The 17259-nt window shown below is 42.1% G+C and overlaps 3 protein-coding genes and 1 pseudogene across 4 annotated transcripts; all 4 read left to right on the plus strand.

Moving 5' to 3' along the window:
• The first annotated feature begins 3281 nt into the window (after positions 1 to 3281).
• Positions 3282 to 4207, plus strand: LOC110184929 (proteasome subunit beta type-6 pseudogene; annotated as a pseudogene).
• Positions 4208 to 8589: 4382 nt separating this feature from the next.
• On the plus strand, positions 8590 to 9808 carry Trf4 (TBP-related factor 4). Of its 2 annotated transcripts, none has more exons than XM_086835043.1 (2): positions 8590 to 8755; positions 8801 to 9793. In XM_086835043.1, the coding sequence occupies exons 1-2, from the start codon at positions 8709 to 8711 to the stop codon at positions 9762 to 9764; spliced, it is 1011 nt and encodes a 336-aa protein (XP_086691169.1). In that variant the 5' UTR covers positions 8590 to 8708; the 3' UTR covers positions 9765 to 9793. The 2 variants fall into 2 exon arrangements, with proteins under 2 accessions (XP_086691169.1, XP_086691170.1); XM_086835044.1 differs by having other exon boundaries at positions 8594 to 8755; positions 8810 to 9808.
• Positions 9809 to 13035: 3227 nt separating this feature from the next.
• On the plus strand, positions 13036 to 14193 carry LOC110184883 (gustatory receptor-like 43a). The gene is made up of 2 exons (XM_086834891.1): positions 13036 to 13956; positions 14014 to 14193. Exons 1-2 carry the CDS (start codon positions 13036 to 13038, stop codon positions 14191 to 14193), a joined length of 1101 nt encoding a protein of 366 aa, XP_086691017.1.
• Positions 14194 to 14626: 433 nt separating this feature from the next.
• On the plus strand, positions 14627 to 16908 carry Gr23a (Gustatory receptor 23a). The gene is made up of 3 exons (XM_020953577.2): positions 14627 to 15502; positions 16610 to 16768; positions 16825 to 16908. The coding sequence occupies exons 1-3, from the start codon at positions 14627 to 14629 to the stop codon at positions 16906 to 16908; spliced, it is 1119 nt and encodes a 372-aa protein (XP_020809236.2).
• The last annotated feature ends 351 nt before the right edge of the window (positions 16909 to 17259 follow it).

The raw sequence follows: 17259 nt of genomic DNA on the forward strand, positions 1-17259 counted from the left end.
TACATGCCATGGATGACTGCCTCCGTGTATTAGCATATGTGGCCTGTTCTCGTTCTCCATGTGAGCCATCTGTCGGAATATGTGTGTTTGCGCAACAGTGACGCAAGTGGGACACTCGAAAAAATATAACTATAAACTAAGAGAAAGAAATTGGAATGTATTTATAACTGAAAGTACCTTTTAATTTTGACCATTTTGTTATATTCTCTCAGTGCATCCTTCATATACATGGACTCTGTTGGCTACTGCTACATGAAAAGTCAACTGTTGCAAATCGGAAGCAGAAAAGCCAACATGTCTCTATTTCCCATTTGAACAATAGTGGGTCCGTCAGGATGTCATTGGCTGGATGGCGATGGTGGTGGTGAGTCCTCGGCAAAACTCATAAAAATGAGCACAGATTGATGCAGAAATGCACTAACATAGCTCGTTGCTTGGCCGTGGTCTCAGTGAAGAGTTTTCCTAGCCTGCATTCCATGCACTTCTACCGTCAGCGGGATTTGTTTGCTGCCATCCGTGGCAGCTTCCATTGCTAATTGGCCGCACATGACAAAGTATCGCCAATTGAGCTGCTCTTCCACTTGCAGTGATCGAAACCGTGAAATGTCAACAATGACAAAGGAAAAAAGGATGCTGGCTGGCTGGTGGCTACCTGATGATATGAGGAGAACTAGAACTATACATTAGGAGTGGTCTTTAAAGGTGTTCATTTGAATTTATAGCAGAGACAGACCAATTCCGTAATTATTTGTAGTTTTATTTTGCAATGACAATTTAGAAAAATATTGAAAATGCTTCACATACCGTATAATATGCAAATGCAAATATTAGTTTTTATTGTTCATTTTAGAAATTAATTAGCAATTTAATAAAATTGTCGAAAAACATGGCTGCAAAATAAGCATGAACCTCACCATGCATTGCACTGATTGAAATTTAATTGATTTATGCAAAAACTAATCAAATATTAAATTTAACAAAAAAAGAAAAGAGGAAGAAAGAAAGAACATATTAACAGTTTTTCACATGCATGTCTTTTTTTTAAGTTTTTCAGTCGCTCTGCAAAGTTTTTCCCCCCCAAAAAGTCGGAGGGAAAACTTTTGACATGCGAGCGTCTCAAATGAACGCGCCTGTCTCAGGACACCTGTCTCCTTTCCACCCATTCCGCACCTGAAGCTGTGAAATATATTCACAGCCATGTAGAGGGGGGAAAAACTTGCTGTCTTCAGGATAATGTGCATGTAACCCCACCGAGTTGCCTCCGCTCCTGTGTGGTCCTGCCACCCGGCAATTTGTGACGTTTAAGGGCGCAACGAGGCAGCGACTTCCTGACAGGACATTAACTTTCTCACATCTTCGGAGTCGCTCCATCCGACTGTCTCGCTGTTTGCTGTTTGCGTGACGACTCTGATGATGATTCATGATGATGATCCTTGCAGTTTCCATCCCTCCCCCCCCAATACTCATCTCTCGCCACACCCATCCTCGTTGTCATTTTTCATGGGCGTGGCATGGCATGGCGTGGGTTAGTTGCCTTTTTCGACAGCCTATTAGTTTTTATTATTTGCTGCAATTAGTTTTTCGGCCTCGACTGCTCCGACTCTGGTCTCTTATGACACTTTTCTGAACATTTTTCAACGGAATGAGCGTCATCTGTTGCCGCCAGCAATGTTGTACTGTTGGATACACAAGGAGAAAAATTGAGATTGAGATAAAGCGTGGAAGCAGTTTCGACTTTCATAAACACTTTAAGATGGAGAAAAATTTGAAGGAAATAAGAGTATTCATGATATTTCTGTGTTTGCAGTGAATTGTATTAGTTTTCCCCAAGTGTAGCTGCTTTATCTGCTGTTTTTCTCGCCGGCATTGACAAGAGCCAAACAATGGCCTGCTGCCGGCTGGTATCTATGATAAATTATGGCCAAAAGTCAAAGTCATCAATCAGAGGGCCATGTTTTATTTGCCGCCCGTGGCCATTTGCCATTTGTTTCGGGCCAAAGCCACTGGCATATGCAGCGGAGGGGCCAGGATACAGTGACAAAGATACAAGAACGTGGGGACACAAGGACAGAGACGGTGGCCAGAAAAGGATTAAATATAAATCGCAGGTGCGTAGACGGTGGACCAGGCGCAGACCAGGTGTCGGTGGCCGGGCGACAAGCATTTCGATTTAATTTTCATTAAAATTCAGGCATTAAATATGCAAAGGGTAAACACCGGCTCTCTGCCTCGACCAAAGCCCATTAAAATTCCTTAAAGACTCCCGGCAACGGCACAACGACTCCGTCACTGGCTGGGGCCAGGTGACTCCTTTTCATTCTCGAGTGCTTATTAAAATTGCAAAGGTCCAAGGATTTGCGGACATTATGATGCGGTGGCTGCGAATTTATGCCGGCCCTGTCGACATCAGCTGCGCTTTCGTTCCCCGGCTGTTTAATTATGCATTTTTATCTGGAAGTCGTTCGGGCAAAGGCTGAGCCATTTTGGCATTCCGGCTGCCGCCACAGATGAGGGTAAGCCGCCATCACCACCATCCGCCCCTTGTGTCACTACTTGTGGCATGAAAACTGCAAATCCATGGCCTGAGTCCACTATAACCGAACGGAGCCGGAATAAGCCTTCGTTTCCTCGGTGAGCAAAGTGACAGATCCGTCCCACGGTGCGTATACGCGATTGAGAGCATATCAAGGCAGGGCACACATCCCCCACGAGTCCGTGTATCGATTTACTGTATTGAGATGTCACCACCAGTTATAGTAGGGGCTACAGCATCATCGAGCTACCACAATTGACAACTAAAGTTGCAATTACGAGTTGGTGGCAATCCTTTTCATCCATAGATACACGCTTTTCCACCCAACCAGTACCACGGCGCGGGGGGATTACCCGAAGTAAAGGAAAACTTTTCACGAAAAACACCTACACGCAGCCCAGCGGTTTGGGGGAGGGTTTTAGTTATGCACGGAAAATGCCTTGGGGAAATTAACGAAAAAGGGAAAATGTTTCAGGCAAAATCCTCGTTCAATAGCTTTGTTTTTCGGGACGCAGTTTACGGCACCCAGTTACCCCATTTAAAAGGTCATTTAAAAAATTTGACTGAATTACACAACGGGTTTGCGTTTTTTCTTTGCATAGTGGAATATATATATTTAAAACCTGGAAGGGAAAACTAAAAATGATAATGAGGAAGGGGGCTGATACGCAATTTTTTAAAGTTGGGAATATTCTAACTTGGATTAAATGTTTCAGCTATTAAGAGTGTATATATATAGTACTCAAACATATTCCGAAAACTAAATCAATCTATCATTGAAAAACCTTACTCTATTATTCTCTCGATTTTGAGGAAGAATTTTGTAAAACGCATAAGATAAGTTTTGGAATTTTAAAAGGAGCAAAAGAATGCTTTCCCATCAAGTTCTCTTTGCCACTGGCACCACGATTATGGCCGTAGCCTTCGACGGCGGAGCCGTGATCGGGGCGGATTCGCGCACCAGTGCCGGAGGCTCTGTGATCAACCGCATCGCCGATAAGCTCACCCAAATCACGGACAACATTTGTTGCTGCCGCAGTGGAGCTGCTGCCGACACCCAAGCTATTGCCAATCTTGTGTCCAACAAACTGAAGTACCACGGATGCACCGGCAACTCAGTGGATGTCTTTAGGGCCGCCAGTGAGTTCCGCAACTGTTGTTATATGAACCGTACGAGCATGCTGGCAGGGATCATTGTGGCTGGCTGGGATGAGAAGTGCGGTGGCCAGGTATACAGTATTCTACTCGGCGGGATGTTAGTCCACTTGCCCTTCGCCATTGCCGGCTCCGGGGCGCCCTATATCAAGGGATATGTGAATAATCATTACAAACCCGGCATGAACAAGGAGGAGTGCATCGAGTTGGTCAAGAGCTCTATCCAGGCGGGTATACGATTTGATACCAGTTCAGGGGGAGTAATACGCATTGGAGTCATCGATAAGGATGGCATCAAGCGACATGTATTTTACAACACTCCTTTTGAGGAATCCGAGGCTTCAAGCTGTCAGAGTTTTTCCTCGTTTATTTCTTGTAAAACCGAAGAGTCAAGCTCATAGAGCATATTATTAGAATTTTCCTTACTTTTTTTTGTATTTATGTACCTTTATTGTGTAATGTTTTTATATCCAAAACTGCTGCTGCTGCTTATAAATTTGTTAGTTAATTTTAGATCAATTTAACAATCTAAAACGATCTTCATGCTGTTGAAAAATATATTCAAACAGAATGAAAACAAACTTCGGAAAGTTATAGTAGAATACCCTGGAATGGTATTATAAGTATATCTATTGTCATGTTTGTCCTTTTGGTTGATTGTGTACAAATATCAAACAATGTGTATAATGTATCTATAGGATAAGGTTTCGGCCAAAATTACAGCTTGCGTTACAGATGAGTTCGGCCGAGGATAAACGGCCTATAAATCAGACACTTGGCCGACGATCGCGTCAATATTCGCTTTTCATGCAACCAATTTTATATCGATGCGCTCGACGGGCATAAATCACGGCTCCTGATGGCCAAAAACGGGATGAAATGGACCGAGGATGGAGGATGTTGTTTCTGCAACAAAATCGCCCAGCATTAAACACCAGCGATGGCATAATTTATGGCAATGCCAGGATTCCGGGCCCGCGATGCCCGGAGACAGATGTGACATCGGCAGTGCCCATCGTGACATTAATGCTGCCCTTCAGGCGTGAGCTTTCAGATGCTAATGGATGACCATCGTGAAATTAAGGAGAGTCTTAAAATATCCATAATATATGGGTATCTAAGATTTAAATAATGGTAAATTATGGTAATCGATGCATTTGAGAACAAATCGTTCAATATTAAGGCTATAGAATTCATTTATTTATTTACTAATATTTCTGACAGATTTAGGGTTAGGTTTAACTCTAGTTTGTTGAGATGTTATATGAAAAAGTTTTAATAACTCACTCGGAGTGCATTCTAAAATATTTTCGCACCTCATTCCGCCGACATTTTCGCTCGACCATTATTCGGCGGAAAAGTTTATATGTGTCCATGTGGGATGGAGTCGGAGTCCCATTCCTGCAGCAATCCCAAGTACATCCATGTTGATAATCCCACTTCACATACTTTTACCCATCCGCTTCACGCACTGCATGTGGATACATATATGTGTGCGAATCGAGCAAAAAAATAAAGGGAGGACGACGGGGTATAAAAAGTTGCAGTTAAACTTTTCAGCATTTGTCAGAGAGTCAGAGGATTTGTTTGCCTTTGGGGCTGGCCAAAGCCAACATCCTGCCAGCTCCGGAGCTGGGACTTGGCCTCCATCAGTCCCGTCCGTCCGTCCTTTCGTCCTTCCGTCCATCCGTCTGTTTGTTTGTTTATTTTGCCCGTACGTCCCACTATTTGTTTTCTTTCCAATTTTGTAATTTCAAACTTTTTCTATTGATTTCTTGGCACGCATGAACACCTTGGGCAGCAACGACAGCCGGCAAAGTTGCCAAGTTCCTTGGAGAATGGGTGGAGGATTCTGGGAGGATTCAATTTAAGTTGAGGGGATTCCCCCGCGATGACCATGCGTGGAAGCAATGCACACAGGAAAAAGAAGAGTCCATTAAAAGAAAGCTGAGGAAAATGCGAAGGAGTGAGAAAAGTTTCCAATGCACTTAACACTCTGTTCGGCAGGAAGAGGATGGCAAAATAGGAAAAACTGTCAATGGCATTGGCAACACATTTATTAATGTGTCAATCGGATTGAAGACTTGGCAGAGCCAAAAGCGAACGATAAAGTTTTCATCCGGAAAAGGATCTGCGGCTAGGATTAGAGTTTTCTTTTTTTCCAATTAAATTCAAGGATATTTTTATATGAAAAACTATCTATCCAGTCTTGATAAAATATTAAATATTATATTGAAATTTACCCCAAAATGAAACCAATTCAAATTACTTTTCCATGTAAAAGCAAAGTGAGATTTACGATAAGAAAAAAAAGGGAGAGAATGAGAGGTATTTCTATCTGATCCTTGGCCCATGTTAATCAATTTTCCACAAAAAGAAAACAAATGGAAGCATTAGGTAGCCACAAAACGATTACATGACCCGACCGACCACTCACTCTCCCCTCCAATTCCCAGTCGCTGAGGAATTGTAATTATTCGAATTGTTACTCGTCGCTTGCCTAATGACTATTAGCTAAATGAAAACATTGCGTGCCGGCGACATTTTATTCGAGTGCACCACCCGCTCCACCCGGTGGAGAGGGGAATCACCGGGGACTGGAGCTTTATTTGCTATATTTCATGCCTGCCTGCACTTATCTCCGATTGTCCATCGGCCGGAGCGACGCGAAAACCGCCGACTGACTCCCGGCCAATGTAATTTGGCTCGGTCGGGAGCTTCGATTCCACTTTATGTTCTAATTACTTGCACAACACAAAAACGCCACTTCAATTTGAATTAGAGTGAGTGTTGGCCGCCTCCTGTTCCCGGTTAAGCCCTTATCCTGGCCACAGTTGGCGCCACAACTTTTAATTACAGCAACACAAAATTGCAGATGCAGTGCCGCGGTGCCCTCTGGTCGCATATCCTCTCCGGTAGCCACTTTCAATTCCATTCCTATTCGTATTCCAATTCGAAATCCCTGGGAATGGCCATGCCAATGGCGTATCCAAAAAGCATATTAATTGCGCGCTGCGTAGGCGTCGCCTGTAATGGTCTATAATCGATTTAAGCACTGGCATTATGTGGCCGAGGGTCTAAATTGCAATTTCGTGTATGACAAATGGGTTTTCGGGTTTTCTGGATATTACACTCGGAGCTATAAACAGAAAATTGTTGGAAAATCATCAGTAAAAGCTTTGAATACTCTTCCTAAGAGTTTATTATAGTCAGCGAAGAAGAAATTCACTTTGAGAACAAGTTAGAAATTAAATTATAGTCTGAGACAGACAACTAATTTTGCCAAGTGCATTTAACTGATATTTGTATTTAGGCAAGTCCTGTATATTGAAATTTCCCCTTTAAATAGAGTTTGCTTTGGAAGCCATTTTTTCAATGGGAAAATCCAATCGATATTCGCATTCATTCAAAGTATCTGGCCACTATATCTTTGCGTTCTGCCCCCAAGTTCACTTCCAATTAGAAGCTGTTGCGTGTAGCAATTGACCATCAAAATCAGTCCAAAGGAGACAAACTCCCTCAATCTGCATGGCCACAAGTGTGTGGATGTGGGGTGACTATGTGGCTTAATATATATACATATATGTATATTCAGACATATAGTACATATAGTGAGCCACCCAGGGCTCGTTATTGTTGCCGCTGGCTTCGCCGTCAACTGCAGCTGGTGGTGGCTGCACCACAAAATTCAACGCAATTTGTAAAATGAAATCGATTCAATTGATTGTTGACTTCGACAAACACACACGCATCCGCTCCCCCACACTCGCTCACTGACATGCATTGTGTAACACACACAAAGGCACTGCGAGAAAATGTTTTTCAATTGAAAAATTTTAAAAATATATTTGGCAAAAGAAAAATAATTAAGAATTTGTTGATGTGTGCATCTTCTTAAGATGTTTATTTTATTTAATTATTATATGTTTACTGATACGTTTACTATTTTTTTAGAAACTATTCCAATGCGATAGATAGCTCTAATCATAAATTCATTACTAGTTAATAGTATTTAAATATAATTCCTATAATTAATGAAGAGTTTTAAGGCGAGCCATTACCATAAAGCGATTGCAGCTACCTACCTTTACTTTGTTCTTTCTATTACTTTTACAAGTCTAAACTTTAAGTTTCCAAATCTTAGTAATATAATTAAATTTCTCTCTGTGCAGGACCATCATCCTGCAAGGGGATGAGTGGGAAACGAGCGGGCAAGGAGTAACGCCGGGCGACGTCGGTGACAGGTGTCTGAGGGTGGACGTGTTCATATCGTTGTCGTCCTGCGTCCTGCGTCCTGTGTTCTGTCTCTCTGTGTGTGCACTGCACTTTGCTTGATTAAATTTCAATATTTACTAAAATGTCGCCGAACTCTTTCTGACAGCTCTGTAAATTTCATAACCGGAATCGACATAAAATATGGTCAACTGTGTGTAAATATAAGCTTGACAAGCGCATAAGTTGACTCAAATGGCCCGCGTTTCATTTTTTGTTTTTTTTTTGTTTTTATCCATCGCCTTTGGTCGCTTGTAATTTGTTATAGTTTGTCAAGTGCTTACAGCAACAAATAGGGTATAACCCTCTAGATTTAATGGATAACTGATGTTTGGATCTGTTGAAAGCATCAGATGGCTAAAGCAATTACTCAGCGGAATGGAGGACACGATTAATGCTTTGCTTTTGCCAATCAGAGTGATTCATTTGCAATCATAATTTTGAATTACACAAATATATGAGCTCACAAACAGAAGGGGGAATATTTTTTATGGTATTATTTATGGTTTTCGCTGATTGATAAATAGGAGATCATTAAAAACCTTTGAAAATCTGATTTTGTAAATGGTGACAAAGTTATCGAAATATTTTTTTACAGGAACTTGCAATGAGATAAAAATAAAAGTCAAATAAAAGAATGTCAATTTCAAATATTTTAAATCACATTGGCTTTTCTTTTTACGACATATCCTAACATTTTTGGTATAAAAGGAATCGTTTTGAACCGGGTCTACTTTTATTAAGAAAAATGGATTCTGTCATTAAAAACGAAGAAAAAGGTTGCCAAAGCGATGAGTGAGTTCTCCGCGTTTCTTGTGCTTCTTCCCCTTATTAGTGAAGTTATTGCAGGGAAGAGTTCAAGGTGAAGGACCTCCTGTCGGAGGATGATAAGCCTGTGGAGAAAATATCCTACCTGGACAAGCTGTTTGATAAACTTGTTTTGGGTGAATGCGAATCCAATTCTGGGGACTCGGGCATTGACCAAACTAAAACGGATACCATTGCACCTGAGAAGAATTATATTCAGAAATTCTTCTGCAAGCCCACCGATATCTGCTGGGGAGAGGCCTCGAAGAAGGGCGATCCGGTGGGACCTGATTCAGAATTCAACTTTAATGCCATCTTTGACGATTTGAGCAAGCTGGCAGAGGTGGAAAAGAAAATCCAGTTGCTCTACAGACCCTTCATATGCATCATGGACTTTAGTTGCCGTTTCAACTTATACGAATTGGGCATCCTGATGCCCGATACTCGCTTTGAGCCGGCCTGCCATCCCTCCGTGACCGTGAGGCTGCACAATAACTTTGCCCAGGTGAAGATTTATGCCGGTGGCAAGATGGTGGCCACCGCCCTTACGGCTGACGCGGCCCGCAGTGCCATTTTCAGGGTGATCCGTATGGTGCAGGAGATGGACTACAAGCCAGACATCAAGAACTTTAGCAAGAACGTCGTACATGCCTCCTTCTGTATGCCGTTCAAGCTCGATCTAAAGCTGATGGCGAAAAATCATTCGGAGCAGGTGACTAGTAATCCGGAGAAGCGACCGTTCATCACCTACACCACCGAGAATGCGGGAGTAAGATTTGCCATATTCCCCACTGGCTACGTCTTGGTCCTTCACTCCAGCTGTCACACCGAAACCCGGGAGGCCATTGTTGCCCTATTGCCAATCTTGGCCAAGGTACAAAATGGATATCCAACGGCAGGGGAACTTCAGGGATCGGAGGCGAGTGATATGACCTATAAGTTGCTATGGGAAAAGAAATTGGAAGATGACAAGGAGGGTCTGTTGCTCTATTCGTGACTTCGAGGCAACATAGATTATTTTATTTAATTATAAATATAATTTCAATATAAAATTATAAATAATACTTAGGAGAAACTCTAGTTTTAATCGCAATATTATGACATTCCGAGTTTCCGGTTTCCGGTTTTCGTTACGTTCTGCTCTGCGAAATCCTGCAAACATTTGTCATAAAGCAAAGTTCTGCACGTGTCCTGTTTACACTTTGCCGGCAAGCTGGGCAACTTGTTTAAATACGTGATTTATTCGGCCGCCAGCTGGTGAGCAACCACCAATCAACCAATGACACTCCACTACAGCTAACCACGGGCATTGTAGGGATGGTATAGGACTGGTATAGGGCCTAGGCCCGGGGCCAAAGTTACTCCTCTGGCAAAAACTGAAAAACAAGAAACAAATGGCCAAAGAAGTTGCAACTGAAGCTGCAACAGGCGCATACATAAATAACGAAATATTTTCGCACACTTGCCGGAACTTTTCCAGAGAAAATGTCACATTATGCGGAACAAGTTGCCGCCTTAAACACGTTTCCGACGTGCTGCAGCACCTTTCCAAGTGCTCTAGAGTTTTCCGGGAACTTTTGGTTAAAAATATTACGGGAAGTCATATATTAAGAAACTTAGGTATTTTCAAGATTTCGGAATAGGTATCAATTAAATATTAAGTAATGAGTTTAGGGAGGTTTACTTTCCAATTATTGCTCATCAAGTTTTTATAAACCATTCAAGAATTTCATTATTTTAGATCGGTATTTGTTCTCTCATTTAAAAGTCCACAAAGAAAACTTTGTTCATTAAGTGTGCACACATCTTCCATGGCATTATCGGTGGCTTGTAATCTCTCGAATTTCATTGCTTCCACACAACAAATTGAACAAAGAAACTCCATCACATGTACCAAGCACAAGAGTGCCAGGGGATATCCGATTGGGACAAAAAGAAATTACGATGGAAGAGCAAAATAATACGCAATTTATCTGTTTTTGAGGTAGGCAAACTTCGATGGCCCTAAGCGCTTTTTGGCCAAAAATTTTGTGGAGAAAAACCACCAGAAAGCGAAGCAGGAAAACTACCGATACGATGGCGATGGGGATGTGCTGATGTGGTAGTAGAAATCGGGCAAGGGAATCCGGGGAATCCGATTAAAAAGTTGAACCATCAAAGTTTAAGAAAAGGAGGCGGGCGATGGGGTGGCGAGAGATAGAGGGGATTTGCGTTTTATGAATTATGCATTCTTGCCCAAGGACTTTTTGCTTCAAAGCTAAAAATTATCCACTCGCCTGGCTAACGAAAAGGGTTGCGGTTGCCTTTGAAGATTAGACAACTTGGCCAGAGTAACTGTTTTCGCATTTATAAGAGCCCATAAACTGCATAAGCAAAGAAACCGTATTGAATTTGAAATGTTCTCGGTCCAGGAGTTGTTTTCCCTCTCTCATAAGGATTTAATAGCAGTGCGAAATGTCACCAGATAGTTGCCATTTTCCGTTCGCTTCCGTCTGCGGTCAACCGCAAAGATTTTACACTCGAAAAGGTGTGGCAAGTGGACCTTTGCAATTTTAATAACTACTCAAAAGTGGCAAGCTCGTTCGTTAACCAGCAGTAAAGGACTGAACAGGACAGGACACAGTCTCTCAGGGCTGCAGCAAGAGCTGCACTAAAGGACTTTTTGCATATTTAACAAACTGGAATTTAAATGAAAATTAATCCCAGTCCAGAGGTTGTGGTTGCCCCCGTACCCGCAAATGTGTTTGCTTTGAAAAATGAAACTGCAAACGTATAATTGCTTGTGGAATTTCTCACGTAAATGATGCGTTTACCTTGCCAATCGGAAAAGCATACACAACTTTTCAATTATGCCGAGCTCAGGAGGTTCTCTGGGGGAGGAAACTGTACAGAAAAAAAAAATAATAATGCCAATACTTTCAAAAATATCCCTTATCATTCCACTTGTCCTCTGTCAATAAAATGCGTATTTCTCTTGGATTTTTGGTGGTGGGTGGAAATACATAAATCTAAAATTCCAAGCGTCAATAAATTTTCATTTTGATAAACCCCCATAAGCCTTTTCATGGCCGAAAACAAACTTCTGTGATTTATGAAGTTCTCGGCTACTGCTCGACTCCTTGGGCAATAAAACACAGAGTCCCATCACTGCCATCTATGGACACGATACAAAACTTTTGGTTTATGCCGATGTCCTCCCGCTCCTTTCGCTCATTTTTGAGCTCATAAGTATACCGATTTTAAAGACTCAATTCTCACGACCGAAAAACAAATAAGAATCGCTAATCTTTATGAGCTGAACGAGTGTTTTTCTGGTCATAAAAACCTAAAAGTTTTCTCGCAAATAAACCGAAGCGTCGATGCGTGCGTTTTATTTTTAGTGTTTCTCTACAAAAAAATCAAAACAAAAGAAACTTCAATAAAAACTGTTCATCTGTTAATAGAATTTTCATAAAAATCATCCATTTAAATTACAATAAAATTGGGTTTTTTCGCAGTTTGGTCACAGCTTGTCCTGATGTAAATCCATAAACAAAATGAGACATGTTCGCCCTCTAATGTTGCTGATTTTCGCATGCTGCGAGGGTTAGATTTCTATAACGATGGGGGACATGTCATCATGCCTGACATTTGCGTCAGCTGGCGATCAAAGTCAAATTAAATTGAAACAACTTTTCGACGTGGGTCCTTTTGCCGCACATATTGTGCATGGAATATGATACTCGCTGTGTACAAAGGGAATTGTTTAATGCCAATTATGGATTTCGGTTTTTTGTCGGTTTGCCCAGAACGTGACCAAATAAATTGAGCAAAAAAGCCAAAAAGCTGAAGCTAAACAAGTACCACTGGTTTTTGCCATAATTTTGTTAATGGCATCCATGCAGAATACATGTGATTCCTAATCCCATGATTATTCGGGAATTTATTCACAATCGTATTTATCTAATTTGCATTTACATTAATCGATTGACTTTAGGCTCCATCCATTCATTTATTAATGTGTTAATTAGCGCAATTACTGCACCGGCCAACACTGCGTATGCGCGATGCCCCCAAGGGTCGCGAGGTAGTATCCTAATTCAGTTTCCTAGATAATGTCAGCCACTCGATACAACCTGCGAAGGAAGGCCAATAGGTGGTTTATTCATTGTGCTTCGCTCGGTATTTACTTCTCTTGTTGTTTTCTCGATTTGGGCTCATTCCGGTATGTTGGAATAAATGAAAGGCTGCGGAAACATAGCACATTCTGGCAGTGGACCGCCGTGGCAATGTGCATCAAACTAGGACTGCTCTGGCTGGAATTTCCATATGTTTTGGTATGCATTGGTTTTGTGTACTTGTTGATATTCGGAGATTCAAGTCAGTTTACTGAAAACAATGCCTACTACTGGATGCACTTGATTGCCATAGTCGTAATGTTCAGTATATCTACCCTGCAACTGCTGTGGCTCGGTCATAGCTCAGCCTACAGTTCCCTTATGATATCTATAGTGAATCGAGTGCTTCATATAAATCGCGTTGTGCGGAGAAACTTTGGAGATGATCAATTCTACTCTGACGACTCGCTGGTTCTGCTCTTCCTGCTGAAGGTAGTCCTGACGCTACATCACATTCTGGCTCAGTATAGGCCACACGAAAATAATATAATAGGTGTTCGATTTCACACCGTGAATGTGATCCTTTTCGAGATATTTTATGGCTCCTACTTGCTGTATCAGTTGCTCTTTCTGGGCTGGCAGCGGACCTTACTGACCTTCCTGGAGTCCTACATCGCCCTCGTAGAAGATGGAGGCTCTCCAACTTCGGATTACTACCGCAAGGTAATAGACGTATTCGATATCTATACCCAAATGAGTGGCATCCACTTCCGGGTGACCAATGCTTGGCTAAAGGTCTCCTCTATGATGTTCATCAGCGTTTATTACACGGCACACGAGGCAACCTATACCTTCTACTGCTTGTTCGCCTTGTCCGAGATACCCTTATTCACACGAGCCTTTCTGGTGATCATGAATAAAGTCGGCACTTGTCTATATCCCCTAGTTGCCATCCTGCTAATGGGTATGGCCAGCGATCGAATGAAGCACTTTGAGGCTCAGCTCTGTGAGAGGATCTTTCTTATTGAGTTGCTGCACTCTGAGGACAACATTTTAATTCTCCAACAGTTCGCCAGACTCATCAGCTGCAAGGTAAGTTTGTTATTATAAATTATTTTAAATTGAATAAATTGAAATTATGCCTTTCAGCACCAGAGCTTCCTGCTGCAGCAATACTCTTTTCCCATTCGTAACTTTATTTGGAACCGGGGCTCTATCTGCGATCGAGATCTGGTCTTTGACATCTTTGTTTATCTCATCATCAATGCCACAACGTATCTCCAGTTTTTGATTGGTGATAATACAAGCATATGTAAAGAGGGCCTGTAAATTAAAAATATTTGTAATATATTAATATATTAGATACTAAAAATGGAAGGAAACTAAGAAAATCAATCATAATTAAGTTTGAAATATTCGCAAGCTTTGAATCGATATAACATATGTATGTATGTATATTGATGTTTATATATGGCAAATTTTTTTAACAAATCAAAAATTTAAAAGCAATAATTAATAATTCGGAAAGCAGTAGTTTTCTCATTTTTATTAGGGTAATAAATAAATAAATAAATCTGCATACTCAATTTAATATTTATTCAAGGGCAAAGTACGTCTTGTACTTCTTTCTCCTTAATTCAATATTAAACTCGAAATTGTCAAGTCAACTAGCTGAGTCATAAGATTGATCATTTAACAGAATATACCAACTGATGGATGGTTAAATAGAGTATCCCTAAACGTAGCCCCGTTCAGTTGCAACATGAAGTCCTTGGAGTGTCTAACTCGTCGATTCCTGGCTGTAGCATTCTGGGTAATGGGCTTGGTACCGCTGCCACCGATTTCCCAACTATATTGGCTGATTCTATCACTCGGAACCCGCTGCTGTTGGATAGCCTATATATCCTATTTGCTGAGCGTTGGCTTCAGCTTCAAATCAATAGCCATCGCAAGTGTGGGCAATGTGGTGGGCACCGCATTGTTCATGGGCAACTCCGTTCTAGGTCTGCTGCTCCTGCTGGAGAGTGTGCTGAAGCAGAAGACGCACACTCAACTGGAGGATTTCCGCTTTCAATCGGAGTTACAGCTCCAGCGGCTTGGTATGTTTGGAAGACGTCGCCAGGCGGGATACCTGTTGGCCTTGATGGGTATCCAGCTCATTTGCGATCTTGTGAGGGTGGCCATCAATGTTTCGGGTATGGTATCGCCCGTATTCTTCATCTCCCTTCCATTGTCATGGCTGCTTCGCTTCCGCTACGTCCAGCTGGTGCAGCACGTCATGGATCTGAACCAGCGATCCCTTCAGCTAAGACGCTCCCTGCTATCCCTGGCCGCCGGCAACGATCTCTGGCAGCCGTACGGAGTCCTGGAGTGCCGCCAACTCCAGACGCTGCGCACCACCTACGAGCGAATCTTCGAGTGCTACGAGGCGCTCAGTGACTGCTACGGATGGGGAATGCTGGGTCTCCATCTGGTGGCCAGCTTCGAGTTTGTGACCAACTCCTACTGGATGCTCTCGGGCCTGTACGAGAGCCAGAACCAGAACCTGCAAAGCCTGATCTTCAATGGAGCCACTGCCATCGAGTTTGGAACTCCGATTGCCACTCTATTTTGGCACGGCGATGCGGGTGCTGAAAATGTAAGTTAAAGTGTTGTTTAAGAGGTGCTTAGTTCTGAGACCTAAGTGGACAATCAATCAGCGCCAGCCCCTTAGCCCCGATACATGAGTCTGCCGAATCAGTGCCTAATTAACAGTGACAATGATGAATTGGCAGTAAGCTAAGTACTTCTAGGGTCATTTGCCCATCAGTAGTCATGTTTCCACTGACCAGATTACAAGTCACCTCGCGTGCTGTCCTCAAATTGCTTCACCTGGTCCTCAAGGTATTCTCCCTGAGTTCCAGTCGAGTGCCACGTTCGATTCTGTGGATTCGATTGATTGGTTGGATAGCCTGGTACGTTTTCATCTGCATTCGGAGCCTTGCTGTTGCTCAAACCATGGACTGCAATCTGGACTGCATGCTCCGACATATGCTGACGGTGTGCCAGACGGCATCGCACTCTTTCCTAGTGGTCAGCAGATTCATTCAGGGTCTTCGCGTCAGTCAGAAGCAGCCGGATGAATTGACCATTATATTTGAGGCCTCAGATCCTTGGGTTGTCTTCACGGTGATGGGTATGCTCATGCCATGGTGTGCTCCAATGTGCCTGACTACGAACGTCGCGTTTGGCTTTATCACCTGAAAACGCTGCCCAGTTTCCTGGCACTGCAGCTACAGATAATATCCTTTATATCAGAGGTAATGGAGGTGAACATACGAGTTCGTTTGGCCAAGCTTCAGCTGGTGATCCTGGCCAGGGAATTGTCCAGCCGTTGGCCTCTGTGTAAATATAAACCAGATAGCTTGGATCAGCAGAGCTATCGAATTGAAGCTTTAAAGCGACGTTATAACGAACTCCATCTTCTGTTCGATCGGATTAATTCTAATTTCGGTGGCAGTCTACTCATCATCATCATTGTTTTCTTTGCTGACTTTGTGTGCAATTCTTATTGGCTCTTCGTGGATGTTCGAACCACTCCGAAGCGTCGATTCAATGCCATTCTCGTCAAAATGGGATTTATTTTCAATGTAGCCCTGCAAACGTCGGCTGCTTGCTGGCATTGTCAGCAAAGCTACAATCTTGTGAGGCAATATTCTATTGCACTTCTTCTTGATAACATTTAAAGTAATTCATTTTCTTCCAGGGTCGCCAGATCGGTTGTCTTATTTCAAAATTGGTGAAACCCCAGGGTAGCAAGCGATACAATGAGCTGGTAAGCGAGTTCTCCCTGCAAACGCTTCATCAACGCTTTGTGGTCACCGCCAAGGATTTCTTTAGCCTCAATTTGCACCTTCTCAGCAGCGTAAGTTTATGTTTATATAATCGATTTTAATATTACTAATGAAAGATTCTATACAGATGTTTGCAGCTGTGGTCACATACCTGGTCATTCTTATACAGTTTATGTTTGCTGAGAGGAGCGCAAGAGGTAATTCGGGATAAGAAGTCGTAGTTTTAAAACAAATTTTAAAATATATATTATCTTAAAGATTATGCACAGTGTTTCTATAAAATAAGTATAGCATCTTTTAGTTGTAGTTATTAAAAGTGTAAAACAATGTCCTGCAATTAAAGCTTGTTATAAATAAATATTTTATGGTTATAATATTATAAAACGTCTTTATTGTCTATAAAATACAATTAGCACATCCCCATCAACCGAAAGACCTTGTGAGGGTAAGTTTGCAACCCCTAATAGAACTATCTAAATGTTCGATGATTTAATTATGAGGCAAACACACACACACAAACTAAGAACTGTCTATCTTTGTCACAGCTTCCCAACATAAGTCT

Source organism: Drosophila serrata, unplaced genomic scaffold, assembly GCF_035046125.1.
Source record: "Drosophila serrata isolate PLE 108 unplaced genomic scaffold, ASM3504612v1 contig_275, whole genome shotgun sequence".
In the NCBI taxonomy this organism is placed as follows: Eukaryota; Metazoa; Arthropoda; class Insecta; order Diptera; family Drosophilidae; genus Drosophila; species Drosophila serrata.

Bases quoted from the DNA above. Each gene is read 5' to 3' on its own strand.
- LOC110184883 (XM_086834891.1), top strand. From the start codon at position 13,036: ATGTGCATCAAACTAGGACTGCTCTGGCTGGAATTTCCATATGTTTTG. The intron at 13,957-14,013 runs GTAAGTTTGTTA...TATGCCTTTCAG, and splicing joins CCAGACTCATCAGCTGCAAG to CACCAGAGCTTCCTGCTGCA.
- Trf4 (XM_086835043.1), top strand. From the start codon at position 8,709: ATGGATTCTGTCATTAAAAACGAAGAAAAAGGTTGCCAAAGCGATGA. The intron at 8,756-8,800 runs GTGAGTTCTCCG...TTATTAGTGAAG, and splicing joins AAAGGTTGCCAAAGCGATGA to TTATTGCAGGGAAGAGTTCA.
- Gr23a (XM_020953577.2), top strand. From the start codon at position 14,627: ATGAAGTCCTTGGAGTGTCTAACTCGTCGATTCCTGGCTGTAGCATTC. The intron at 15,503-16,609 runs GTAAGTTAAAGT...ATTTTCTTCCAG, and splicing joins GCGATGCGGGTGCTGAAAAT to GGTCGCCAGATCGGTTGTCT. The intron at 16,769-16,824 runs GTAAGTTTATGT...GATTCTATACAG, and splicing joins ATTTGCACCTTCTCAGCAGC to ATGTTTGCAGCTGTGGTCAC.